This window comes from Lemur catta, chromosome 2, assembly GCF_020740605.2.
Source record: "Lemur catta isolate mLemCat1 chromosome 2, mLemCat1.pri, whole genome shotgun sequence".
NCBI classification, from domain to species: Eukaryota; Metazoa; Chordata; class Mammalia; order Primates; family Lemuridae; genus Lemur; species Lemur catta.
Genome location: NC_059129.1, coordinates 25,698,199 through 25,725,542, shown reverse-complemented (window position 1 = coordinate 25,725,542; position 27,344 = coordinate 25,698,199). Strand labels below are relative to the sequence as shown.

The window sequence follows — 27,344 nt, the reverse complement described above, 5'->3', positions numbered from 1 at the left end:
TTAATCACTAAGGCACAAAAGAGGCTGGGAAAGATGTTCCAAAAATTCAGGAGAACTATGGGCTCTTTCGATTAAACATAAGGAAGCAATGCCCCTCCTCCAATGTTGAGGTGACACTATCCACCAAACTAAGCAGGAAACAGGCAGAGGAACAGAGCCATGGCACGTTAGGGAGGACAGTGTCTCATGGCTTCTCTGCCCCAACATCACTAAGAGAAAGGTTAGAAAGACAACGCCTCCTCCTCTTCCCCTCAGAGGCCACGGCTGGGCCTGGAAAGAATGCTTGATTTTTGCTTCTTTTCTCTTTCCCCTTTCCAAACGGTCATGTCCTTGAGGCAGGGAGTGGAGATTGGGAGGGGCCCAGGGTCACGTCAGAAATCCTGTAATGAGAAAGATGAAAGGAATAGAGAGAGCAACAGGCCAAAGGACAGTTAACTGTGTGGTCCTCCAGATGATGATTCTAACTTCCCCTCCTCACCAGGCTACTCCCAAAGCTCCGAGACAGCTGAGAAAGCTGCCCATGGGCTGTAGCCTTTCCATCAATTTGACAGGTACATGGGTTGCCTGCTGGCATTTCCCAGGGACACACAACTCCTGCTCTGGGGACACTCACCTCGAGGTTCAGCTCTGTAGAATCTAAGAGGTCCAGCCTGTGCTCACTGGGTGAAGGGTGGCTACTTGCCTGCTAGCGAGATTGGGGTCAGAAGTCAAAAAGGCCTCTCCCCACTCCCATCACGTGCAAACAAAAAACACAGTTCATTTTCCAATCTCATAAGAACAAACACAAGGGCCCTCCTTGGGCCCCTACAGCACAGCCTGGGAGGGAAATTAGCAAAGGATGGGCACAGGATCAGGAGATCCCAGATGCCAGAGTTAGCAGAGAAGTGCCTCCTCTCTTGGCCTGCTGACTGAGTCCCTTAAATGTGTTCAGTTTTGGAACCAGAGAATGGGATTTTTCCTGAAGTGCCAGGAAAGAATATTGTAATAGAAGCCTTGTTCTCCAGTCTCTAGTTTGAAGGTGTCATTGTTTGGACTGATTGGTTTTAACTTCTGAGCACAAGACCTCCACTCCCCTGCTATATTCTATTCCGTTCTTTCTCCCTCCCCAAAGACCAGAGAAGGGAGCAGAATAACAGCAGAAGATACACAGCCTGCCCTGGACTGAATGCCTGAGCCTCCCCACCCCCAATTCATATGTTGAAATCCTACCCTCCATGTGGTAGTATTAGGAGGTGGGGCCTCTGGGAGGTCATGGGGGTGGAGCCCTCAGAAATGGGATTAGTGCCCTTGTTAGAAGAGGCCAGAGAGCCAGCTTGTGGATACAACTAGAAGTCAGCAGTCTGCAACCTGCACGATAGTCTTCACCAGGATCCAACCATGCTTACCCTGATCTTAGACTTCTGGCCTCCAGAACTGTGAGAAATTAATTTCTGTGGTTTATAAGGCACCAGTCTATGGCATTCTGTTATAGTAGCCCAAACTAAGACATAGCCCTTTTCCATTTATAAGGTGCATTTACTTTGTATTTTATGTAAAAGCTCCATTTCATTATTTAAAAAAATTTTACTAGCACTCTGGGAGGCCAAGGCGGGTGGATCGTTTGAGCTCAGGAGTTCGAGACCAGCCTAAGCAAGAGCAAGACTCCGTCTCTACTAAAAAAATAGAAAGAAATTAGCCGGACAACTAAAAAAATACATATAAAAAATTAGCCGGGCATGGTGGCGCATGCCTGTAGTCCCAGCTACTCAGGAAGCTGAGGCAGTAGGATTGCTTGATCCCAGGAGTTTGAGGTTGCTGTGAGGTAGGCTGACGCCATGGCACTCTAACCCAGGCAACAGAGTGAGACTCTGTCTCAAAAAAAAAAAAAAAAATTTTTTTTAAACTAGTTTCTCTTTACAACATCAGCTTCTAGTTCTAGAGGGAGAAGGGAAGAGTGGGTCCCCTCACCTTGTCTGTATCTTGCCATTCTTCACTTGACTCATCCTGAATTTCTAACTCTTCTTCCTCATCCTCTTCCATAAGGCTGAGTCTGATATAGGGACAAAGGGCAGGGTTTTCAAACTGTTCTTTAAGGACCCCTGAGTTTCTCAGAGGCACCCAGGAGAGCAGGGTGGGCAGTAAGTAGAATATACTAGGGCTCCAATTTATGCTGATAGGAAGTGTTCTGTGGCTAAAACAAGTTCAAAAACCACTGGCAGAGAAGTACTGGATAAGGTGAGACTCCCCTCCCAGTGGGTGATGGATCTGAAGCGAAGGTAGAAGATGATGAGAAAAGCTCACCGGGTCAGCCGGTTGCCCAGACCAGGACCTGAAGGGTTACGAGGAGTCTGGAAATATCGCGGACCCAAGAACCTTGACCTCTGGGTGTCTGCAAGGCGCTGGCTGCTGGGAACGAAGCAGGATCAGTGAAAGGGATAAAATTAAAGGGTAAAAGAGAAGGGACACGGTGGTCAGTATTAAAAGGAAGGAAAGCTCAAAGTGTGGGCAGAGAGACATTTTAAAGCTAAAAAAAGGGAAAAGGATTAGAGAAAAACCTGAGAATGAGGGAGTGCAGGAGGGAAAGACAGAACCAAAGACGGAACCAGCAAGACGGAGATGGCCAGACACCAAACTGGCAAATTGCACACCCAGGCTCTCTCCTAGGCCCTCACCCTCGGGCAAACTCCGATTCTGAGCCATCTTCTTCTTCCACACCCCCCAGAGGCTGCCTGCTCTTCACAGCTGTGGAGGTGAGGGTGGGCGTGGGTGGGATGCTAGTCAGCTGCAGGCTTTCTTCCTGGGAGGAGGAGATTGTGTCCTCTCTGGTACGCTTGGAGGGGCCTGCAAAGCAACAGGTGCACATATTAACTACAGACCAGGGACCTGCCACAGGTTTTTTTACTTTTCAAGATCTGCCCAGGATTTGGTAAGGGAAAGTTAAGCAAGAAGAGAATGGAAAACTTACAAAGGCTTATTCTTAAAAAAGAAAAAAAAAAAAAACCACCTCATCTGTTACACCTCAGAAATGAGCATAGCCCTATGTACTAAAAAGTAAGGCTTGCTGGATACAGTGGCTCACGCCTGTAATCCCAGCACTTTAGGAGGCAGAGGCAGGAGAATTGCTTAAGGCCAGGAGTTTGAGACCAGCCTGAGCAACATTAGCAGGACCTCATCTCTATAAAAATTAAAAATTAGCCGGGTGTGGTGCATGCCAGTAGTCCCAGCTACACAGGAGGCTGAGGTAGGAGGATCACTTGAGTCCAGACAAGTTCAAGGCTGCAGTGAGCTATGATGATGCCACCGCACTCCACCCTGGGCAACAAAGCAAGACCCTGTCTCAAAAAAAAAAAAAAAAAGGCTTACAGAATTGTATATAGGCCTTGTCCAAGAAAAACTTACTATACAGCTTAGAAAACAAGATGGAGAGAGAGATAAATGTACATTTCACAGAGAAAGAGTAACACATAAACACAAATGTGAGCGAGGTTGGCTTCCCTAAGATTGAGGGGTCTTAGGTAATCAGTGAAGACATCAGGGATCCTGTCCCTTCAAGGTTTCTGTGGTCAGAAAAAGCTTAAAATGGCAATAGACCTTTGGGACCAGAAACTAGAGTGGATGAGGGCTAGAGAGGAACAGAAAAATGGGAGCCAGGATTTTATAAAAGCCAGAAAAAAATGAGATGATTGCAATGTCAGTGTAATTCTGATATGAAGGATGAGCAGAGGACCTCTCTCCTGCAGATATCAGAGAATGCAGAGGAAGAGAAAGAATCTGAAGATTCTCACTACTTATGAAAACCCAGGTAACACTATTTTAAACATCAGTCAAATTGATGTTCATATTTGTCCACTGTAAATATTCATACCCCCATACTCTCCCTCTCCGCAGCCATGTTTGTACACTGAAACCAATAATCCCAAAGGGAGCTGCTACTCATTTAGGCAGAGGGCTACAGAAAACAGGAAGGAGCCACACCCATGAGCTTGTATCCCCAGGGAGGAAACCTTGGGCCCCCAGGTGGGTCCTCCTAATCTCCCCAACCTGTGTTAACAGCACAATGTCCAGGGCTGGGTTCTTGGGCCTCTCTTTGCCAGCTTCCTTAGTCATTTAGGTTCATGCCCTTAACCTGCACTCTGCTAATTCCCAAACTGATTTCAAGCATTTAGCTCTTCCTGAACTCCAGCTTCCTAGTCCCCATGGTCTGTTAAACATCTCCACCTGTAATACCATGACCAGCTCCAAAGTACTGACCTTCCCCTACAGGCTGCTTCACTCACAGCCTTCCTCATCTCAGATGGTATCAATTCCATCTATCCTTCCAACTGTCAGTCCACATCCTTGAAGTCATCCTCAACTCCTCTCTTTGTGTTATATCTCACATCCAGTTTGCCAGGAAATCCTATCAGATATTACTCAAAAATGCACCTAGAATCTGGCCCCTTCACACCTACCCCACTGACCTGGTCTAAGCACTCTCATCTCTTGGTTGGATGCCTACAATAGCCTCCTCACTGGTCTCCTTGTTTCTACCCTTCCCCCTTCTCCTGTCAGTCTCAACACAGCAGCCAGAAGGATTCTTTAAAAACACAGATCCTGTCATTCCTCTGCTCAAAATCCTCCAATGGTTTCCCACCGCACTCAGAGTACAAGCCAAATCTTTGCTCTGCCTTACATGCTCTGGGCTCCTGCAACATCTTTGCTATCATATCCTATATGCTCTGAATTCTGGCCACGATGGTTCTCTCTGCTGCTCCTTGGACATGCCAGGAACATCCCCCTCAGAGCCTTTGGACTGGCTGCTCCCTTTGGTATGCTGTTCTGATATAGGCTATGCACCCTCCCTCACCTGTTAAAAAAATTGGGAGGCCACTAGCCTGAGATGGGTCAAGCACCTTGGGTTCTTATATAAGCAAACCAAAACCCAGATCACAGTGAATGTGCATAGCCTGGGAAAAGGAAACCTAAGTTTAAGCAATCGGAAACCACAACTAACCTCTAACTAGAGAGTTTACCAACTAGAAACCATGGATTAACCTCTAAGTAGGGACTCTCCACTTTAACCAATCAAATATTTTGTCTTGTTTCCACAAACACCTTATAAAAGTTTTCCCCTTGTCCCTCCTAGGTACGGAGCCCTGAAGTGCTTGCAGTCTGGTGGTGCCTGATTCATGAATCACTGAATGCTCAAATGAACATGTTAAAATTTTAATGTGCCTATGTTTACCTTTTAATGCTTCCTTTAGGTTTTCTGCTCAACCTCATATTCTCTAGGCTTTCCCCTGATTACTCTTTGTTAGACTGCACTCCCCACCCTGCTGGTAATTCCCTCACACTCCTCCCTGCTCTTTTGTCATAAGCATTTATGGCTATCTGACACTCTCTAAAGAAAGCCGTTTTTTGTCCTTTTTGTTCACTGCGGGATTCCCAGCACATGGGTGTTCAGTATCTGTTGAATGAACAACAGAACCAATCTTTTCAGTTTTAGCTCACCTTTGCAAACCCTCTGTTTTAGGCAAACAAATCTATATGCATCTATGCCTATACATCATATCACATACCTTTCTATGTTCTGCTTGTGCTGTTCTGCTAGCCCATGATGCTTATTTAAATCTGATCCATTTTTAAAACTCCAGCTTAAATTCCATCTTCTTGGTAAAGCCTTCAACTAAATTTAAAGTGATACATTCCTTCTCCGAATTCTATAGCATTCATTTGTACAAGCCCTCAGGCAGTTATCTTTTATTAGTGACTGTTAATAATTCAGATTTTCCTTAAATGTACTTCTCCTCTTTCCTATTACATGGTAGGCTGCTCCAGGATCTTCCATGGCCTCTAAAAAAGTCAACACAGAATCTTGCACATAGTAGGTCCTTAACAAATATTAAAAGAGTGTTTCCTGGTGGCATAAGATAAAATTTTAGGTGATATGCAGAAGACATTAAAAAGACATCACACCCTATCTCACACCGTATGCAAAAATTAACTCAAACTGGATCACAGACTTAAATTTAAGAGCTATAAAACTATAAAATTCTTAGGAAAAAACAGAGTAAATCTTTGTGACCTTGGACTAGGCAATGGTTTCTTAAGATACGACACCAAAAGCACAGGCAACATAAGAAAAAAAATAAAGTAGATTTAATCGAAATTAAGAGCTTTTGTATTGGAAAGACACCATCAACAACATGAAAAGACAACGCAGAGAAAGGAAGAAAACTTTTGCGTGTCATAAGGAATCCTGTATCTAAAATATATAAAGAACTCTTAAAACTCAACAATAAAAAACCAAATATCCCAATTTAAAAATAGCAAAGGATCTGAACAGACATTTCTTCAAAGATAAACAAACTGTCAATCAGCACAGAAAAAGATGCTCAGTATCATTAGTCATTAGGGAAATGCCAATTTAAACCACCATGAGACACACAGTTGCTCAGAGAAAGATAAAATTAAGAAGACAATAACAAGCACTGGTGAGGAAGTAAAGAAACTGGAGCTCCCATACATTGTTGGTAAGATTATAAAATGGTGTAGGCACTTTGGAAAACAGTTTGGTGGTTCCTCAAAAAGTTAAACATAGAGTTACCATATGACCCAGCAATTCCACTCCTAGGTATATTTCAAAAAAACTGAAAAGATATGTCCACCCAAGAACTTGTACATGAATGTTGAGCATCATTATACGTAATAGTGAAAAAATGGAAATAACTCAAATGTCAATCAACTGATTAATGGATAAATAAAATATGAAATAAACATACAATGGCATAGTATTCCACCACACAAAAGTATGAGGTACTCATCTATGCTAAAGCATGGATGAACCTTGAAAACACTGTGGTAAGTGAAAGGTGGCAGACACAAAAGGTCACATATTGTATCATTACATTTATGTGAAATATCTGGAATAAGCAAATCCAGAGACAGAAATTAGATTAGTGCTACCACCTGAGGCTGGGAGGATGGGGAGAGACTGTTAATGGGTTTGTGGTTTCTTCTGAAGTGATGAAAATGTTCTTAGATAGTGGTGATGGCTGTAAAATTCAGTGAATATACCAAAAACCACTTGTGTTCACTGTAAAACAATGATTTTTACAGCATGTGAATTATGTCTCAATAAAGCTGTTACATAAAATTCCCTTTTAAAATGTATACTAGAGGCTGGGTGCAGTGGCCCACACCTGTAATCCTAGCACTTGGGAGGCCGAGGCAGAAGGATTGCCTGAGCTCAGGAGTTCAAGACCAGCCTGAGCAAGAGCAGGACCCTGTCTCTACTAAAAGAATTAGCTGGGTGTGGTGGCATGTGCCTATAGTCCCAGCTATTTGGGAGGCTGAGGCAGGAAGATCACTTGAGCCCAGGAGTTTGAGGTTGCAGTAAGCTGCAATGACGCCATTGTACTTTACCGGGGTGACAGAGCAAGACTCTGTTTTTACTTTACAAAAAAAATAAAAATAAAAAAGTACACTAGAAAACACATACTAGCAAATCAAACTGTGATTGCTAGGATGTTATCACTTAATATGAGACTATGTTAAAAAAAAGAAAATTAAAGAAAAAACTTTAGGTAAATTAAAAGATTAGTGATGGTCTAAAGGTAAAACATCATGAAAGTTGTGTAAAAATCTCTAAAATTTGGAAAGTAATTGCTTCTCGGCCTTTTGGCTAAGATCAAGTGTAGTAATCTGTTCTTATCAGTTTAATATCTGAAAAGAAAAAATATTTGGAAAATAATGGAATACAAGATGTCAAGGAGGGGCACTCTAAATATACAGCTTTCTTAGTTCAATCTTTGGTTTTATCATTAGTTTCTTTTTTTTTTATTCCCTTCCCAGTCCTGTCCCTATCATTAGTTTCTGTTTGCTTTTTCACAGAGGTTTGCTATTTTTAGTTGGCTAGACAAACCTCGAAGAAAGTGAATACCCTTAATGATAATAGATGCTCAATGAAATATTTTACAAAATAGAAGCCTGAAGGAGGCTAAAGACCATCTGCTGCTTATCTAAGTGGTGGCAATAAAAGAGGCAGCTCACACAGCACTCTACCTTCAAGGCGCCTCTTCTTGGAGCGGGGGTATCCCTGAGGGCTGCCCTCTGCTGTGTTCTCCACAGGGCTGAGAGAGTTGCAGTAGGTGGTGACTGGACCCCAGGGACGGCCAGGTGCCTGGGAGACATGCTGCAGGCACTTTTCCAGGTAAGACAGTCTAAGAAAGAGGTGGAATGAAGAGGCTAAAATGGCCACTGGGCCCTCACCAGCCCCTTCTTCCTTAACCCACCTCCGTATCCACCCACCAACTTACAGCAGCTGCTTGTCCTGATGGAAGAGTCGGGGGGAAAACTCTGCAAGGAGCTCTAAGAACGCAAGATTTGGGGGTTGACCGGAGGAGCCAGCTGGAGGAAGCTCAGACAAGGAGAACTTGATGCCTTCCCTTAATTGGGCAGAATTATTTTAGGAAGATAGTCCCTTTCCACTGAAACATCCCGTCCAAGTGTACCCTCTCCCTGACCCTAGCTTGTCTCCGGGAGCATGGCCAGCAACAACCTGACTGCTCCATCTTGACATGCTTACCCTCCCTCCAAGACCTCACTCCCAGCCCTCCCTGTATACAGTCTCCAAACAATACTTCCTTACTTGTGTAGCATGACCACAAGGTCACGGTTCTGCAGCTGCTGGGGTCCAAAGCTCAAGGCAAACCTCCGGGCTAGGTCCCTCATCTCAATGAAGGCTGGAAGTTCATTCAGGCCCTGGGGCCCCTGTTCCTGCAGCAGTTCTGTGTACAACTGTGTCCAGGAGGCACGGTACATTTGGGAAAGGGAGGAACAGGTGGAAATAGAGAAGCACAGCATTCCATTCTCTGGTGAGATATTCCAAAGGGCTTTGGGCCCCATCTACTACTTTTACTTTTTTTTTTGAGATAGATTCTCACTCTGACACCTGGCTAGAGTGCAGTGGTGTCACCATAGCTCACTGCAACCTCAAACTCCTGGGCTAAAGCTGTATCTTGCCTCAGCCTCCCGAGTAGCTGGGACTACAGGTGTGCACCATAACATCCAAATTTTTCTATTTTGTAGTAGAGACGAGGTCTCGTTCTTGCTCAGGCTGGTCTTGAACTCCCGAGCTCAAGTGATCCTCGTGCCTCAGCCTCCCAGAGTGCTAGGATTATAGGCGTGAGCCACCGTGTCTGGCCTTACTGTCTTTACTCCTAGGACACTGCCCCGATCCCTGGCCCCTGCAGCAGAGAGCACCTTCACCCCTGCTCTGTAATAATAACTGAAAACATCTGTAGTAACTGAGGGAGGCTGAGACAGAACAGACTAAAAAATAATTAGGAATTCCCTATTACTTCCTTATTGGTGCTCCCACATCCTGATAGCTGATTTCTGTGGGGCTGGGGTTGAAACTGCCCGGTCAATTAAAAAAATACTTTCTAAATGTCGGCTAGGTATGAAGAAGCCTGACATTGAAAGTTGGAGTCAAAATAAGAAAATTCCTGCTCTTAAAGTAGCTGAGGGGGACAGAGAGTTGGGGACTACAGGAGGAAATATCATGGGTTTGAGGCCCTCTAGGCAGAAGGAAGCACCTGCTTTAGGCTCAACAGCAGGATTCGGGAACAGTGACTTCGGTCAATCTGTCTTGCTCTAGTTAATGTTTCCTTGATGATATCACCATAGTCGTTATAGAACTGAGGGAGAAGAAATGGAGAAAGTACTATTTGACCACTGGAAAAGATTTTGTTTTGTTTCTTCCTCTACATCCCAAATCACATCTTCCCAAAGTGCCTTAGGTAAGAAACATCAATCTAAGCATAAAAAAACTCAGACTAGACCTTGTCTCTAACCAATTGGTATAAAACCAAAAAGATACCTGAGTTTAGGTAAATAAGTAATAGAAGAAACTCTGCCTTGAGCCCTATTCTTGGAGAAGAAGGGCAGTGAGCCTGCCAGTGCACACGTGCCCCCGCACTGGAGCCTTCACTATTTGTCTCTCCCCCACTAGAACAGAAGCTCCACAAAATGGGAACTTTAGTCTGTCTGTTCATTGCTGTGTCCTTAGCGCCTAGAACGGTGCTTGGCAGATAGGCAGGTGCTCAGTAAACAGAGACCAATATGGTGGTGGGTTGAGGTTCGTGTCTGGGCATCTTGTGAAGACTAATCCTCTTCCATCCCTTTTTCCTTCTTGTATCACTCCATTCCACAGACTGGGTTTGGAGAAAAAAAACATTTCTGGACAGGAAGAATAAGCTATTTCTCCTCCAGTGAATTTCTTAACAGCTTTTTCTCCACAATTATTTACTACTCTCTTTTTTTGTCCCTTTATTCTAAACTCCTACTGCCTTTCCCTCCTACTTCTCCTGTAAGCCTTGATACCATCAGATGCCCTCACCTGCCTTTGTGTAGTGCTACACTGCCTGTAGTCAGGGCTGTGCTCAAATTGGTCCCCTCTCCTTTATTTGTGTAAGGCTTCACTGTACCTTGTTGTAGTGTTTGAAAATATCTGAGGCTGCGTCCATCTCCAGCACCCCATAAAGCAACAGCTTACAGAATCCGGCCAAGAGGCGGCGCCGCTGGTGCAGCTGCTCTATCTGTAAATGATCCTCCTGGGAATGACCTAGCTCACATCAAATGCAGAATGCAATTACAGACGAAGGCCCCTGCCCTCTATTCCTGAGCCAACCCCAAGCCCCAAACCCTTCCTGAGCCCCAGGTATAGAGTCCCTGTACCACTACCCAGGTCTCCAGGCTGGATGAAGACATGGTCCATGAGGAAGCTGGCCAGCTCAGACTGGAGAGTAGCTTCAGGAAAAAAGACAAGAGGCTTAAGGAAATCACGGCCCCCTACAATCATCTGAGGGCTGAAGATGAGAAGCAGATCGCTCAATAAGACAAAAGCCTGTTGGGGGAAAATAAATGATGCTTAAAAGGATAGAATGTTTCCTAGGGTAGAAATGACACAGCCAATCTGTCCTTGGTATTGAGGGGGCACTTGCTCCCACTTGAGTAAATGCTCACCTGCTCCTGGATCTCGGGATCCACATCTGAGAGGCAGCTCTGGCAGAGCTCGCAGAAGGCCACCATTCTGCCCTTCAAACTCAGCAGCTGCTTCTGTGGGGAAAGCAGCTTGAAGGGGAGGAATGAAGACACAGACTCCTCTACTCCCATGACCCCTTCTCAGACCCATACTCACCTGGGAAGCATCTGATCCAGAAACGTGGGTCAGTGTCCAGAGGATGGAAAAATAGACAAGAGTCAAGGCTGGCAGAGTCACCTGTAACAACAAAATGTTAGAAAACTGAGGTTTGGGTCAGGAGAGTGAGAGGCAGGAGACAGAGAGAGAGAGAAGGAGAGGAGGGCAGATACATACACACAGCAGTGAAGAAGACAGAAAAGGAGATCTGGGGAGAGACCCAATTCCTTTTCTGGTGGAAAAGAACTGATACTCTGGACCAATCTTCAGAGGCTTCTATACTGGGTGGAAATGCTACCTCTCCCTAATTTACTCTAAGTTTCCTAGAATCCCTGAATGTTACCTTTGACTCCCAGGAAACCTGACATGATGGCGGTTTTGAGGCACTAGAAGTACAGTCTACCTTTCAAGAAAGGAATGGAAGGAGTGACCCCCACCTGATCTTCCTCCATGTATCCACGCCACACTCTGGGACCGGACCCACCTAGGAGAGGTGGCTACCTTTGTGTTTAAAGGACACAGGCCTTTAGAAACTCTTCCCCTGCCCCTATATCTCCAGCCCATCTACCTGCCTGGTGAGGAACCTCTCCCGTGTCCACAGCCTTCCGGAGGAGTCGGTAGCATGGCTCATAGAGCTCCCAGCGAGTCAGGTCATGAGCACTTTGCAGGGAGAGAGGGAAACGTTACACTGGAACAGAACAAAGGGAGCCAACTCCACAGACACCAGCAAAAACAGGCAAGGGAAGCGGAGGAAAGGTGCTCACTTGTAGAAGGCAGAGAGACGCTTCAGAGTGGCTGCCAGACTATACACCTCATCCTCATCTAGGAAGGATGACTGAGGAAGAAAGAAGGTCCACAACAGGATTTTCTCAAGAACTCCCTGATCCACATTGCCTGCCTGTGGCCCTCTCCCTCATTTGGGTTGTCCTGTTGTTCATGCAGCTCCTACCTGCAGCAGCTCTTCAAGTTCCTGCTGGAAGCGGTCGGTCAGCAGATCCACCAGTTGGCTGCGAGCAAAGTCCACCCGGCTAAAGAAAGTGAACTCAGGATTACAGAGCAGGTAGAGGGCGTGAGCTCCTGCCTCAAGCACAGCTGGCTCTGCATGCTTCACCACCACCTCCTGGAGTTGCTGCAAGAACAGCTCCAGGTGCTAAAAGGGAAGAAAGATAGAAAATGACAAGGGTCAGGGGTTAGGACAACTCTTCTGGAGGGGAGTAGAGCTTGGCAGATAAGGAATAGGGTTCAAAGCATTAAATTTCAAGGATGATGATGCCTAAAGAAGAAAAGGCTTATTGATTTTTCTGCAATCCAGGTTCCTGAAAAGAACCAGATACTGGTAGTAGAACCTTTGGACCTAGCAGGCAAGCCACAAGGTATAGGAAATGTATCTTCCTGCCTCCTCACCTTCTCCAAGCGGCCAGTGCAGTAGATGTTGAGGTCAAAGTAGTTGAGAAGCTGGAGCAAGGGCGTGACCTTCTCTGCATCAGCTGAGAACTGTGACAGTTGTGAGAGGAAGGGCTCATTATTAGCTAACATGTTGCTAATTCCTACTCCCATCCCTCATCAGAGGCCATGTCCTTTCATTGCTCATGCCTTGATGGTCAATGGTGGGGCAGCACTACCTTGGCCAGGAGCTGTGGTAGCAGGGGAATGAGGTGCTCAGTCAGCTTCACTTTGTCATCAGCTTGGGTCTTGCGTTCTTTAAGGGTTAAGCCCTACAATTAGAGTCACTTTGAAGGTAGGAATAAAGTGCAGAGACATACTGGGCCAGAGGATGTGTATGTGCAACCCTCCTCTGCACGACCTTATCTGCTCAGGAAGGAAAAAAGAATTCGGCAGCTCCCTTCAGATTTCTTTTTTCTGGAAATGGAATTCTTTGAGGGGCAGAAGGACCACCCTGACCCAGGGCTGGAGGATAACGATGCACAAGACCTATCTGGATTAACACTGCTTACCTACCCAGCCCACCTCTCTCGCCGTACCTTTCTCCCAGTGACTCGCCCAACGGGCGGGTGACCTTCTGAAGCTTGCCGGGCACTGGACACGAGGATTTCTATCAGCGTGCTCTCCTGCACGTCGCCTAGGTCTGGATTGGCAGGAGGATCAAAAACACAGAGTCACAGATTAGCCACCTTCCTTCTCCAAATCCCCCCAACCCAAGCTACCTCTGTTGCCTTTTACAGGTCAGAAAAGAAATCTCTCCTGGTTTCACACTAGGAGGTGAGAAGTCCCTGTCCCCCAGCTACCATGTGGCACGCACTCTGGTCCTTCTCCAGTAGCAGGCTTGTCAGACTCTCCCAGTCCTTCAGCTGAGACCCTGCACAGTCCCACAGGCTGTCTACTAAGTAAGCCGCATGGTCATGGAGCTGCAGAAGAGGGTGCATGGTAAGTTGTCAGTGCCACATTCAAATACTCTAGCAAGTGGTTGTTGATTAAACATGGCTCTCCTTTCTATAGTGCCCGACCCCATCTTTTCTACTTGTAGGTCTTACACACAACAGCCAAACCTCATCTTCCCATATGTCACCTCACTCTCCACAAAGAAGGAAAGCAGAAGGTGGAAGAAAGTCCTCCGGGCGCGTGGGCTTCGGCGTCGCTCTCTTTTACCCACTGTTCCTGTCTCACACTCAGGATAGAAGAGCCTAATGGAACGGACATGAGGAAAGGGCACAGAATGGGAGGAAATAAGGATTGCAATGATCATCATGGAGGGAAGAAACAGCTAAGGAGATGATAAAGGAAAGCCCCAAGGAGTTGAAAAAAGAAAGGAGACACCAGAGAGACTTTCACAGGTATGGGGAGTCCTGAGGCAGAGCAGCGGCAGATGAGGGAGAGAAAATGGCAGAGGATGGTGTTAAAGAGCACAGAAAGAGCCCCACTCACTTCCAGTACAGAAACTCTCCCGCAGCAGAGGCCAGGGCTCGATTAGAGGCATACACAACAGGATAGATGCTTTCACAGTCTGGGTCCGTCAGCATCCCTTCCATGTTCCTGCCCATGGAAAAGCAGAAAGAGCGTGTAGATATGGATGTTGCCTTCTAGATAACCAAGTCTAGAAATAAAAATTGGCAAAAACATCAAGTATAGGCTGGGTGTGGTGGCTCATGCCTGTAATCCCAGCACTTTGGGAGGCCAAGGAAGGAAGATCACTGGAGTCCAGGAGTTTGAGACCAGCCTGGGCAATATTAAATCATCTCTACAAAAATAAAAAATTAGCTGGGTGTGATGCATGCCAGTAGTCCCAGCTATGAGGAGGCTGAAGCAGAAGTATAGCTTGAGCCCAGGAGTTCGAGCTGCAGTGGGCTATGATGATGCCACTTCACTCCAGCCTGGGCAACAGAGAAAGACCTCATCTCCTAAAATAACAACAGCAAAAAAACGAGGCTATAACTCACAAAGAACTTTTAAATGAAGATTAGAAGACAGAATGTAGAGAGTTAGAGAAGATAGAAACACTTTCACCCTCAAGACGCTGCAACTCAGGAATGACCTTTATCTTTCAACCTGCTTGTAAGGAAGAGTCAACCTATGATACGTGCAGAGACAGGACTCTGGAAGGACCTGCCTGATGCTGGAAAAGCAAAAGTCTGAGATGCTTGCCCCCCTACTTCCCAGGACTCACTTAAGGATAAGTATCAGCAACCTGACAGCCTCCACTGCCACGTCGTACTCTCTGTCCATGACCATGGAAACCATCCGGTCCTATAGAAGGAGAACATTGCTCAATTATCTCATTGTACTCATTCCAAAACATCACATTCTCTTAGAATTTGACAGATTCCTAAAGAGAGGGTGTAGAAGCAGATGCTGGGATAGCTAAAGATGTATGAGAGCAATGGAAATAGAAAGATACGAGGTGAGGAAACAGGAACTACAACAGAGAGCCAAGCAAAGGAGCCCATCCTAGTTTTACCTTAAAGCGGCTGGTGAAGAGCTCCAGGCGTGCAGTCAGGTCCCGGTTGCTGTACAGCCCTTTGAGAGCCTTCAAGCACTTCAGACGGACTTCCCGGTGCTATTGAGGAGGGAAAACCAGGAGAACAGAAGTGGGACTGACTCCTTCTCCACTCCCCTCTTAGATCACTCATTCTGGGCCTGGGTGTCCTCTATACTGAGGACTCTGAGATGTCAGAGACAATGAACAGCTATCTTTCTACTTGAAAAAACAAAAGAATCACAGCAGAATTTACCACTCATGATGAACAGGCCACCATCTAGCACTTGTTATTACCAATTCATCAGTAACTTTCTTTCATGGTAAAGTCTTTCTCCTCCAACCTCAGGTTTTGAGGCATTTCAGCTCCTGAATATGTCTTTCTTTTGAGTTTTGAGGTGCAGTGTTTTGATGGGTTGATCACTGCTCATTAGGTAAAATACCTAAGTGGCAGGACCAGGAAAATGTGAAGGTCCTAGGGCAGGCAGAGAATGAGGGGAACAGGAGACTGACTCAACTCAACTCCCACCTTATCATGCAGGGTCCAGCCAATATATTTTAAATAGCTGTCAGTGAGGAAAGAGGTACTGTAGCTCTGCATCCAACACCCAATTTCCTCGATGCAGATAGCACGGATCTCAGGAAGGACGTCCCTGCACACAGAGAGACAAAGTGACTCATCACCCTCTCTCCAAACTCACTTTCCATCCTACCAGATAGCTATAGCTCCCTCTCACTGAAGCATTTATTTTATTGATGAAACACCATGTTCCATGCCTTTTATTTCCTCCTCCCAGTATTACATAAAAGTAAACATTTTCTTTCTTTATGAGATGGTGTGTCTATGTTGCCCAGGCTGACCTTTAACTCCTGGGCTCAAGGGATCCTCCCAACTCAACCTCTCGAGTAGCTGGGACTACAGGCGTGCCACAGCACCCAGTTAGTAAACGTTTTCTATCTGTAACCAGCCCGTAAAATACTTGAACTAGCCTTGCACAACCTTATTCTCCACACCCTTTTTAAAAATTGATTTTCAAAGTTCATTTAACTGTTGGCCAAACTGTGTGTGTTTTCATTTTATTTTTTTAACAATGGTTGTCTCAAGAATGCGTGTGTGTTTTAATTCCACTTTAAGAAAAGGTTAAATGAGGCCAGGCAGGAGGACTGCTTGAAGCCAAGAGTTGAAGGCTGCAGTGAGGTGTGATTGTGCTACTGTACTTCAGCTTGGGCCACAGAGCAAGACCCTGTCTCTAAAAACAACAACAATAAAAAAAAAAAAAAAAAAAGAAGAAGAGAAGGTTAAATCAGCTGAAAGGTTCTGGAAAGGCAAATGTTAAAATCTAGGTAAGAGTAAGAAACAACTACAGATACTCTTTTAAACTAATTCTACCAGTTCTTTAAACAGTATAAACTCCCCTGCCCTGCACGGTGAGCCAGGAAAAGGTTTGCCCAGCTGCATACACTCCACAGGAAAGCTCCACCTTTTGGTTCTCTGCTCTTATCCTCTCAAGTCTCCAACTCCAGAAAGATTTTCGGGGGAGGGAGATTGTGGGGGCAGATCTTGGGCAAAGCTGGAGGAACAGAATACTCAGCAATGCCTTATCCTCTTATTTTCTCCCAGAAAAGCTTAGCAGATCCTCTGTAGGTAAAGATAAACTAAACCTACTAACCTGAAACATTTGTTGATAGAGTTTTTGCTCCAGCTGCATTAGCCATGGGACTAACCAAATAATTGGGGTTGGAGGGGGGGCGCTTGTCACTTCCAAAGACTCCAAAACCAAACACCAGCTGCTTCAATGAGAGAATCCCATTAACTCACCTGTACCGATGTACAAAGACACCCCTGAAGAGGGCATTCATCATCCCTTCAATTTCCTCTTGATGCTCTTGGAGCTGGAGGACAGAGAAAAACAGGTCAATCTCTTTTGTATCCCAACAGCCTAAGATATACAGAAAAGTACAGCTTCTACCTACTTCCTATTTATTATAGGACACACCCCTGGTATTCTATGCTCTCTTTTAAACCTTCTAATTCTGGAAGAAGCTGTATAGTCAACTAATGCCTCAAAGGTTTCTTTGGGTTCCAAAAAATGTCCCCTCTTTGTGTGGTTATTCTGACTCTTCAGAAGCCCTAGCTGGTAGTTATAGAGGCACACCTTATTTTATCACACTCCATTTTATTGTGCTTCACAGATAGCGCATTTTTTACAAATTGAAGGTCTGTGGCAACTCTGTGTTGAACATTTCTATTGCCACCAGTTTTCTAACAGCATGTGCTCACTCTGTGTCTCTGTCACATTTCAGTAATTCTCGCAATATTTCCAAGTTTTTCATTCTTATGATATCTGTTATGGTGATCTGTGATCTTTAATGTTACTACTGTAATTTTTTTGGAGAACCACAAACTGCACCAATGTAAGACAGCAAACTTAACTGATAAATATTGCACATACTCTGCTTCACCAACAAGCCATTATTCCCCTCTTCCTCTCATTGGGCCTCCCCATTCCATGAGAAACAACAATATTGAAATTAGGCCAATTAATAACCCTACAGTGGCCTCTAAGTGTTCAGGTTAAAAGGAATAGTCACATGTCTCTCACTTTAAATAAAAAAATAGAAATAATTAAGCTTATAGTGAGGAAGGCATGTAAAAAGCCAGAATAGGGCCAGGCGCAGTGGCTCACACCTATAATCCTAGCACTCTGGGATGTCAAGGCAGGAGGACTGCTCGAGCTCAGGAGTTTGAGACCAGCCTGAGCAAGAGGAGACCCTATCTCTTCCAAAAATAGAAAATATTAGCCTGGCATCATGGCACACACCTGTTGTCCCAGCTACTTGGGAGTCTGAGGCAGGAGGATGGCTTGAGCCCAGAGTTTGAGGTTGCAGTGAGCTAAGATGATACCACTGCACTCTAGCCGGGGCAACATAGTGAGACTGTCCAAAAAAACAAACAAACAAAAAAAGCCAGAATAGGCCAAAAGCAGGACTCTTGCACCAAACAGCCAAGTTATGAAGGCAAAGGAAAATTTGTTGAAAGAAATTAAATTAAAAGTGCCACTGCAGTGAACACATGAATGATAGGAAAGCAAAACTGTCTTACTGCTTATGGTGGGAAAGTTTTAGTGGTCTGGATAGAAGTTCAAACCAGCTACAACATTCCCTTAAGCCAAAGCCTAATCAAGAGGAAGGCCCTAACTCTCTTCAATTCTATGAAGGCTAAGAAGAAGCGAGGAAGCTGCAGAAGCAAAGTTTGAAGCTAACAAAGGTTTGTTCATGAGGCTTAAGGAAAAAAGCTATCTCTATAACATAAAAGTGCAAGGTGAAACAGTAAGTGCTGATATAGAAGCTGCAGCAAGTTCTCCAGAAGATCTTCCCCATCAATGAAGGCGATGACATTAAATAACAGATTTTCAATGTAGATGAAACAGCCTTATATTGGAAGAAGATGCCATCTGGGACTGTCATAGCTAAAGAAGAAAAGTCAATAGCTGGCCTCAAAACTTCAAAGGACAGGCTGACTCTCTTGTTAGGGGCTAACGCAGCTGATGACTTTAAGTTGAGGCTAATACTCATTTACCATTCCAAAAATCCTAGGGCCCTTAAGAATTATTCTAAATCTCTGCCTGGGCTCTATAAATGGAACAAGAAACCCTGGATGACAGCACATCTGTGCATTCAGTAGAAAGCATGGTCTACTGAATATTTTTTGTTTGTTTTTGTTATCTTTTTGAGACAGGGTCTTGCTCTGTCTTCCGTGCTAGAGTGCAGTGGCATCGTCATAGCTCACTGCAACCTCAAACTCCTGGGTTCAAGTGATCCTCTTGCCTCAGCTTCCCGAGGAGCTGGGACTACAGGTGCATACCACCCTGCCTGGCTAATTTTTCTATTTTTTGTAGAGACGGGGTCTTGCTCTTGCTCAGGCTGGTCTCAAGCTCCTGGCTCAAGTGATCCTCCCGCCTCAGCCTCCCAGAGTGCTAGGATTATAGGCACGAGACACCTCACCTGGCCTACCAAATATTTTAAGCCCACTGTTGAGACCTACTGCTTAGGAAAAAAAGATTCCTTTCAAAATATTATTGCTCAGTGACAATGCACATGGTCACCCAAGAGCTCTGATGGAGATGTACAAGGAGATGAATGTTGTTTTCATGTCTTCTAACATTCTATTCATTCTTCAACCCATAGATCAAGGAGTTAATTTCAACTTCCAAGTCTTATTATTTAAGAAACACATTTCATAAGACTTTAGTTGCCATAGATAGTGGTTCCTTTGATGGATCTGGGCAAAGTCAATTAAAAACCTTCTGGAAAGTATTCAGCATTCCAGATCCCATTAAGAACACCTGTGATTCATGGAAGGAGGTCAAAATATCCACATTAACAGGAATTTGGAAAAGTTGACTCCAACCCTAATGGATGACTTTGAGGGTTTCAAGAATTCAATGGAGGAAGCCTCCTCAGATGTGATGGAAACAGAAAGAGAACTAGAATTAGAAGTGGAGCTTGAAGATGTGATTAAATTGCTGCAATCTCAGGTTGGAACTTCAATGAATAAAGAGTTGCTTCTTATGGATAAGCAAAGAAAGTGGTTTTGTGAAATGGAATCTACTTCTGTTAAAGATTCTGTGAACATTGTTGAAATGACAATAAAGGATTTAGAACATTACATAAACTTAGTTGCTACAGCAGCAGCAGGGTTTGGGAGGATTGACTCCAGTTTTAAAAGAAGTTCTACTGTGGGTAAGACACTATCAAAACAGCACTGCATGCTACAGAAATATTGTCTGTGAAAGGAAGAGTCAACAGATGCAGGAAACTTCACTGTTGTCTTATTTTAAGAAATTGCCACAGCCACCCCAACCTTCAGCAACTGCCACCCTGATCAGACAGCAGCCATGCATACTGAGGCAAAATCTTCCACTAGCAAAAAGATTGGAACTCACTGAAGGCTCAGATGATCCTTAGTATTCTTTAGAAATAAAGCATTTTAAATTAAGATATATATATATTGTTTTCTTAAGAAATAATGCCATTGCACACTTAATAGACTATAGGATGGTGTAAACGTAACTTTTATATACACTAGGAAACCAAAACCTTTGTGTCACTCACTTTATCACAGTGGTCTGGAACCAAACCCACAGTATCTCTGAAGTGTGCCTGTATATGTTTTTGACTAACAATTAGGAAAACCAATTTTTAATAAATGAAGTTTGTTTAATAGAAGAAGTAGAACTGCCAAAAATGAGAAGAAAAAACTGTATCAGTAGTTCTGAACTGGGGGCAATTTTGTCTACTTTGGGGAGATTTAGCAATGTCTGAAGATCAGTTGTCACAACTTGGTCGGGGGACAGGGTACTACTACTGGTATCTAATAGATAGAGGCCAGCGATGCTACTAAATATCCTACAATGACAGGACAATTCCCCAATGTCCATAGTGCCATTGTTAAGAAACCCTGGATTACATGAAGAATAGATATCAAGGAAGCAGAATTACAAGGGGAAAGGGATCATTCTTTAAGGCAACTGATACTATCTCTTCAATGAAGCAATCTATTGGGAAAAAAAGGTGGAAAGGCAGATATTCCATATAAAATTGAGAGACTTAAGAACCACAACAACCAAATACACAGTCCTTAATTAGATCCTGGTTGGAATTAATCAAATATAAAAGGCACTTGGAGGACAAATGAGGAAGATATGAATTGGAATTAGAAAACATTAGGGAATCGTTAATTTTTGGGGATGTGAAAATGGTATTAGGATTATGAAGGAACATAGTTTTTTAGAGCATATATTTAAGTTTTGAGGGTTGAAGCACCAATATGTCCATAATTTATGATAAAACAGCAAAAAAGAGATGAAGCAAATACATAAAATATTAGTTGTTAAATCTAGATGATGTGTATATTTTGTTCTAGTATCTCTACTTTGCTAAGTGTTTGAAAGTTTTCACATTTAAAGGAAAAGGAAGGAAGGGAGGGAGGTAGGAGGAGGAGAGAAGGGAAAGTTGAGTCATCAGTACCGAATTCTATAGAAGTCTGGAAAAGGGAGATTGAGAAAGGCTACTGGCTTTAGGAATTAGGAAGTCACTGGTTCACATAGTTTCAAAGAAAAATGGGGATATGAGCTAGGTAGCAAAAAGGATTCAGTCAGCTGGACATTAAGGGAGTAAAGAAATACTACCCTAAAAGGATGGATGGAAATAAGAGTAACTCGTAGGGAAGCAGAGTGAAAGAAAGAGTCAAGGGCCTATATACATTTTATAAGTGCAAAGAAAAAAACAGTGGGGAGGGAGAAATTAAAGCTAAAATGAGGGAATGACAATTGATAAGGCAAGAGCCCAGAGAAGCAAAAAAAAAAAAAAAAAAAAAAAAGATTCACACTAGTGTACATAATTTAAAATCCAGGACAGACTCATCAATATACATAAGCTTTTAAGATCAACCTAACAATGAAAATAGTAAAAGAGAATGAAGGAAGTAGAATGGAGATCTTTTGTGAGGGCTGGGGAAGGAGCCAAATGATACAGTTAGACTTGGTGAATCCTGCTGACCTCACGGGGTGGGGCGTGTCTCAGACAGTAATGAGAGTGGGGAGAAAACATCAATGTGTTAGTCTCATGGTAGACCCAGCTGTTTGAAGCTTTATGTCCTTCAGTGGTCTTCTGTAAGTTTAAAAGGAAACAACACAAATACCTACTATGATCCAGGCTCAGTAATTTACTTATCATCTTGTTTAACCTTCACAAAAAGGTGAAATTATCCCTTTTTGAAGAAAAGGAAACTGAAGCTTAGAGAAGTTACATAAGTCCATGTAGACAGTAGGTAAACAGAACAAAATTCAAACCCAGGAGTCACTGGGAGGCCTATTGTCTTTCCATTCTTTGAAAACTTGGCCCTGTCAGTGCCTGGCCTTCAGTACGCCTGCACTGTACAAGACTAACTTGTATACTGCACGCTCAACAAGAAAGTCAAAACTTAATTCCTTCCATGACAGGCAAGTGCAGTGCTTAAAACACTTCTGATGATGAATGTTGACAAAGGGAAACTGAGCAAAAGTGGAATTACAGAGAACTCTAATTTAAACACGATTTATTGAGTCTACAACCCAGAAACAAGATGAATGTGCAATGACCTCTGACAGGATGGGTCCATGAAACTATTACCACACTCCAATATTCATGATCTGAAAGGTTGCTTGGGGCCTTTGCCTTACTGAGTAGCTAGCGCTGGGGTCGGATCAGGAAGTCTGCAGTAGCAGTGAACAGAAGATGGGAAAGAGCAAGGGAAGAAGCAGGGAACACTCCTCACCTCTTTTCGTTTCTCCAACAGGCTCTCCAGCCTCTCAGGTGCTCTCAGCCCTGGCCCCTTGTTTCGTTCAGCCTCATACTGACGCTGATTGTTGTCTTTGTGCAGACTCAGTTGGAGGGCAACTCTTACCAGGGAGGTCATCAGTTTCATGGCTGTGTGTGAGAAAAAACAAGACAAAGAAATCATTACTTAAGTCAGAGGAGGGAGGACAGATTTAAAATAGAAGGAGAAAAGGGCAGTGAAAATGAGAAGATGGAGTATGGTGACCTGAGATCCTAAGACTGCCTGTCCTGGAGTAGACTTTCTCCCTCTGAACTCTTTTGGCCTTCCTTTAACCCTCAGCATAGTCCCAGTGGTGAGCTATGAGAAAAATATTAAGGCTGCCAATTCTTACTATGATCCACCCCTTTTCCAAATTCCACTAGTGAGAAACTGGATTAAGGTTTGGGATAAAAGGTGCATGGCCTTGAAGTAATGAGCTAAGATGAGGGTAGGAAAGAAGATCTAGACTGGAGAACAGAGGAAAGTTCTACCAATCCCCAGGAGAATGCCCACAGAGTAATAACAAGTGCTCACCAGCGAGGGTGCTAGTGTGACGGAAGGCACGAACTTGGGAGTCTGAGAGGCCGGTGAGAAGGGAGATGAGGTTGTCCATAGGAAAGCCATCATAGAGGAGGCTGTACTGGCATTGATAGACCAACGTCCTCACAAATTCACAGAAGCTGCCGTGGAACTTCTTCCAGGATGGACCTGGAGCTGTCAGGGGGTACTCCCCTGAGTCCTACAGAAAGGTTTATGAAAAGAATGGCAAGTTATTACCAGGTCCATTAAGCCATAGGGGCTTAGATATCAACAGTATAGTAAAAATGTATCCCTGTTATACCTCATTTCCTGTTATTCTCCCCAACTTTAGAGGCATATTCAAGTAATATCTAAGAGTCCCTTTTACCCCCAAGAGATTGAACTCCTCCTCCTAAAAGCAACTCTATTTCCAAGAACCAGATATAACGGGGTAATAGGCCTTGTGTTTTAAAATAAGAGTGGCAAGAGGATCCTGGTCATCTTCCTCCACCTCATTAAACTGTTCTGTTAGGTGCTGGATGATCTCTGAGTTGGACATCTTTGTGAACATCTCAGGGGTCACAGTGCCTGAAGAATGAAGAAGATAAGGAGTTTATAAGGAAAATAACAGGACACTGTGATTATTTACAGACACATGTAAAAAAGAGAAAGAGAACATATTTAAAAGAGCTTAGGTGGAGAATCAGAAAACCTGAATCCTAGTCATGTCATAAGTCTGCCACTAACCAAATTGTGTGTCTGCTATAAGACAACTTCTCTGGATAACCCAAAGGAATCAAGCAGTAGAAAATTGTGGTTTAAATAGATAACCCAACAAAAAACAAATAAAACTAGGACAGATGCTGGATTCTTATATAATACAACCTGACTGAGACTATCTGCCTTAATAAATTAAGCCATGGCATCTGGAGATCTGGGGGCACCACAGTTTCAGAGAAATATGGGCAAAGTGGCTGAGAAAATAAAAGATTATTTCATTTGGAAAGACCAAAGGGTGCCTGACAGTCCATTTTCAAATTTGTGAATATCATTATCATCATATATGCATGATTAGTTATTTTTCCCCAAAGGGCCTTAACTCCAACGAACATAGTTCCCTCCTGGACCACTTCCTTTATCTACCAATGAAAAATGTTAAATAGGTTAAACTTTTCTGATGCTTTACCTTCTCCTTTTACTTAGGAAATGTCTAATCCTCATGTAAATGCAGTAAGAATTTCACAACATTGGAGCAAAAGACTGGGGATTAGAAAGGGAAAGGAGTTTCCTCACCTTTACATCCACAAGATCGGATGAAAAAGTTAATTAGCTCCAGGAATCCCGCATCCTGGTCTTGCTTGTAGTTATCCAGCCACTCATCTATCAAAGACTAGGGAAAAAAATGTGGATGATTTCTATTTCTGGCAATGTGACAGAATATAAATTCTGTATGATCTTCCCAACTGATGTATCTGAACTTCTGATTAAAATATTAAAAACAGAGCCAGATGCTATGGCTTACGCCTGTAATCCAGCTACTCAGGAGGCTGTGGTGGAAGGATTGCTTGACCCAGGAGTTCGAGACCAGCCTGGGCAATACAGTGAAACCCTGTCTCTATAAAAAGTGTTTTTAAAAAAATTAGCCAGGTATGGTGTCATGTGCCTGTAGTCCCAGCTACTTGGGAGGCTGAGGCGGGAGTATCACTTCAGCCTGGAGGTTTAAGGCTACAGAGAGCTATGACTGTGCCACTGCACTCCAGCCAGGGCAATAGAGAAAGACCCCATCTCTAAAATAAATAAATTGACACACTATTCAAAACATCTTTTAAAATGTATTGCTGAAAGGTAGAATTCCATATAGGCCAAAAATCAGGTGAAGGTACCCTGGGAGGTAAGCAAGCTGACTTTTGCCCTGAGGGTTTCATTAAACCCTGGGGACCCTGACTTTGTGTCAGGATGCCTGCATGGAGTGGAGAGTACAAGAGATAGAGCCTAAAGTCTTTCTAAGAGTAGTTAAAGATGAGGTGGCTACAATAAAGCTGGGTCCTGCAAAGAGTCACATCCTCAAGGAAACAAGAATGAAAAATAAACCTACAGGGCAGACAAGGATAGCAAGAAAACTAGCTTGTTATGATCTTAGTGTGGGTGAATGGGAAAAAGGAATTCCACCTTGGGAATTCATAACCATATCTAGCCCTCATGTCTGGATTTGCAGTCAAGAGTCACACTACCTATATGATCAGAATAATCTCAATCAGAGAATTTAATTAAAAGTGAATCTGGAGTATCCCCAGGCAACTGCCAGAAGTAAATGCAAATTCCTCCCTTAAAAACCCACTTTTTGGGGAGAGGGGTGCAAAAAAAACCCCACCTTTAGCCTAGGCCCCAAAGAATTCCAACACATAGAGCACCAGGCAGAATAAGCGGCTCACAGTAAAACCCAGTAAAATATATAAAGAAACAAAGCATTAACGGCATAATTATACTCACAAAGCTAGACAATAAAGCTATCACAGACTATAAAATGACCATGTTTAATACAATTAAAGAAATAAAAGAAACGTCTGAAAGTAGAAGCAAAGAACACTCAAATTTGAAAATGGGCCAAATAAAATTTACAGAAGTGAAGAATAAACAAAATTTTAAAATTCAATGGAAGGATTAAAAGCAGACTGGACACAGCAGAACAGAAGATGAGTGAACTGGAAGTTGAGTCAAGGAAATTATCCAAAATGCAGCCCAGAGAGACTGGCGGGTGAAAATAATGAAAGATATATTAAGACACATGAAGGCTGGGCATGGTAGCTCACACCTGTAAATCCCAGCACTTTGGGAGGCCGAAACAGGAGGACTGCTTGAGCACAGGAGTTTAAGACCAGCCTGGCAACATAGCGAGACCCTGTATATACAAAATATAAAACAATTAGCTGGGTGCAGTGGCGTGCACCTGTAGTCCCGCTACTTGGGAGGTTAAGGTGAGAGGATCACCTGAGCCAAGATGTTCAAGGTTGGCCAGGTGCGGTGGCTCACTCCTGTAATCCTAGCACTTGGGAGGCCGAGGCAGGCAGATTGTTTGAGCTCAGGAGTCGAGACCAGCCTGAGCAAGAGCAACACCCCGTCTCTATTTACAAAAAAAAAAAAAAGAAAAAGAAAAAAAAAATGATGTTCAAGGTTGCAGTGAGCTATGATGATGCCACTGCACTCAAGCCTGGGTGATAGAGTAAGACTTCATCTCTTTAAAAAAAGAGAGACAGACAGAATAAAGTGAGCAGCTCTAATGATGTCCAACTGAATTCCAGAAGATAATAAAATGAGAAGGAGGCAGTATTTAAAAAGAATTTTCCATCATACTTGTTGAAAAACACCAATCCAGAGTTAGGAAGCTAATGGATCTCAAATATGACAAATAAAAAGGGAATTTACAACTATACACATCCTTATAACATCAGAACAACAGTAAAAAAAGTCTTGAAAACAGTCAAAGCAAAAAAGAGATTACTTACAAAGAATGTGCATTTAATACTTACAAACTAAAACATTTACAAACAAGATCTGCACACATACATTAGCCTCTAGCCATATGTGGGTATTAAAATTAAGTCAGGCCAGGCATGAGTTCTAGCACTTTGGGAGGCTGAGGTGGGAGGATCACTTGAGGACAGGAGTGGGAGACCAGCCTGAGCAACATATTGAGAGCCCGTCCCTATAAAAAAATTAAATCAAGTAAAAATTTAAAATCCAGTTCCTCAGTCCACCAACCACATTTCAAGGGCTCAACAGTCACATGTGGCTAGTGGATACTGTAGTAGATGCTGATATAAAACATTTTCAACATTAGAAAATGTTGTATTGGACAGCGCTAAATTAGACTGATAGATCATTTTCAGCAGCAATAAGGGAAGGTGGAAGGTAATAGAATAATCTCTTAAATCTGCTGGGGGAAAAGATGTCATCTTAGAATTCCATACCCAGGCCGGGCGCGGTGGCTCACGTCTGTAATCCTAGCACTCTGGGAGGCCGAGGCGGGTGGATCGCTCGAGGTCAGGAGTTCGAGACCAGCCTGAGCAAGAGTGAGACCCTGTCTCTACTAAAAATAGAAAGAAATGATTTGGACAGCTAAAAATCTACATAGAAAAAATTAGCTGGGCATGGTGGCGCATGCCTGTAGTCCCAGCTACTCGGGAGGCTGAGGCAGTAGGATCACTTAAGCCCAGGAGTTTGAGGTTGCTGTGAGCTAGGCTGACGCCACGGCACTCACTCTAGCCCAGGCAACAAAGCGAGACTCCGTCTCAAAAAAAAAAAAAAAAAAAAAAAAGAATTCCATATCCAGAAAACTATCTTTCAAGGACAAGAGTAAAAGATATTTTTATACA

At 43.6% G+C, this 27,344-nt stretch overlaps 1 protein-coding gene and 1 pseudogene across 1 annotated transcript in view; one reads left to right on the top strand and one right to left on the bottom strand.

Annotated features, from left to right (window-relative positions):
- The window catches only part of STAG3 (stromal antigen 3), a 32,857-nt gene continuing 5,513 nt past the window's right edge, over positions 1 to 27,344 (bottom strand). Inside the window, exons 5-34 of the mRNA XM_045541411.1 lie at positions 24,265 to 24,361; positions 23,483 to 23,559; positions 22,987 to 23,191; positions 22,411 to 22,562; positions 16,912 to 16,985; positions 15,622 to 15,745; positions 15,075 to 15,173; positions 14,784 to 14,863; positions 14,045 to 14,152; positions 13,689 to 13,803; positions 13,422 to 13,527; positions 13,144 to 13,247; positions 12,784 to 12,876; positions 12,566 to 12,655; positions 12,111 to 12,311; positions 11,926 to 11,996; positions 11,734 to 11,821; positions 11,162 to 11,242; positions 10,987 to 11,079; positions 10,699 to 10,867; positions 10,449 to 10,585; positions 9,558 to 9,659; positions 8,609 to 8,757; positions 8,277 to 8,405; positions 8,023 to 8,180; positions 2,652 to 2,820; positions 2,281 to 2,382; positions 1,948 to 2,029; positions 614 to 685; positions 1 to 380 (exon numbers count right to left, since the gene is read on the bottom strand). Coding sequence (XP_045397367.1) covers positions 372 to 380; positions 614 to 685; positions 1,948 to 2,029; positions 2,281 to 2,382; positions 2,652 to 2,820; positions 8,023 to 8,180; positions 8,277 to 8,405; positions 8,609 to 8,757; positions 9,558 to 9,659; positions 10,449 to 10,585; positions 10,699 to 10,867; positions 10,987 to 11,079; positions 11,162 to 11,242; positions 11,734 to 11,821; positions 11,926 to 11,996; positions 12,111 to 12,311; positions 12,566 to 12,655; positions 12,784 to 12,876; positions 13,144 to 13,247; positions 13,422 to 13,527; positions 13,689 to 13,803; positions 14,045 to 14,152; positions 14,784 to 14,863; positions 15,075 to 15,173; positions 15,622 to 15,745; positions 16,912 to 16,985; positions 22,411 to 22,562; positions 22,987 to 23,191; positions 23,483 to 23,559; positions 24,265 to 24,361 — 3,336 coding nt within the window. The 3' untranslated portion in view covers positions 1 to 371. The remainder of the gene's footprint in view (positions 381 to 613; positions 686 to 1,947; positions 2,030 to 2,280; positions 2,383 to 2,651; positions 2,821 to 8,022; positions 8,181 to 8,276; positions 8,406 to 8,608; positions 8,758 to 9,557; positions 9,660 to 10,448; positions 10,586 to 10,698; positions 10,868 to 10,986; positions 11,080 to 11,161; positions 11,243 to 11,733; positions 11,822 to 11,925; positions 11,997 to 12,110; positions 12,312 to 12,565; positions 12,656 to 12,783; positions 12,877 to 13,143; positions 13,248 to 13,421; positions 13,528 to 13,688; positions 13,804 to 14,044; positions 14,153 to 14,783; positions 14,864 to 15,074; positions 15,174 to 15,621; positions 15,746 to 16,911; positions 16,986 to 22,410; positions 22,563 to 22,986; positions 23,192 to 23,482; positions 23,560 to 24,264; positions 24,362 to 27,344) is intronic.
- On the top strand, positions 7,623 to 7,744 carry LOC123633584 (annotated as a pseudogene).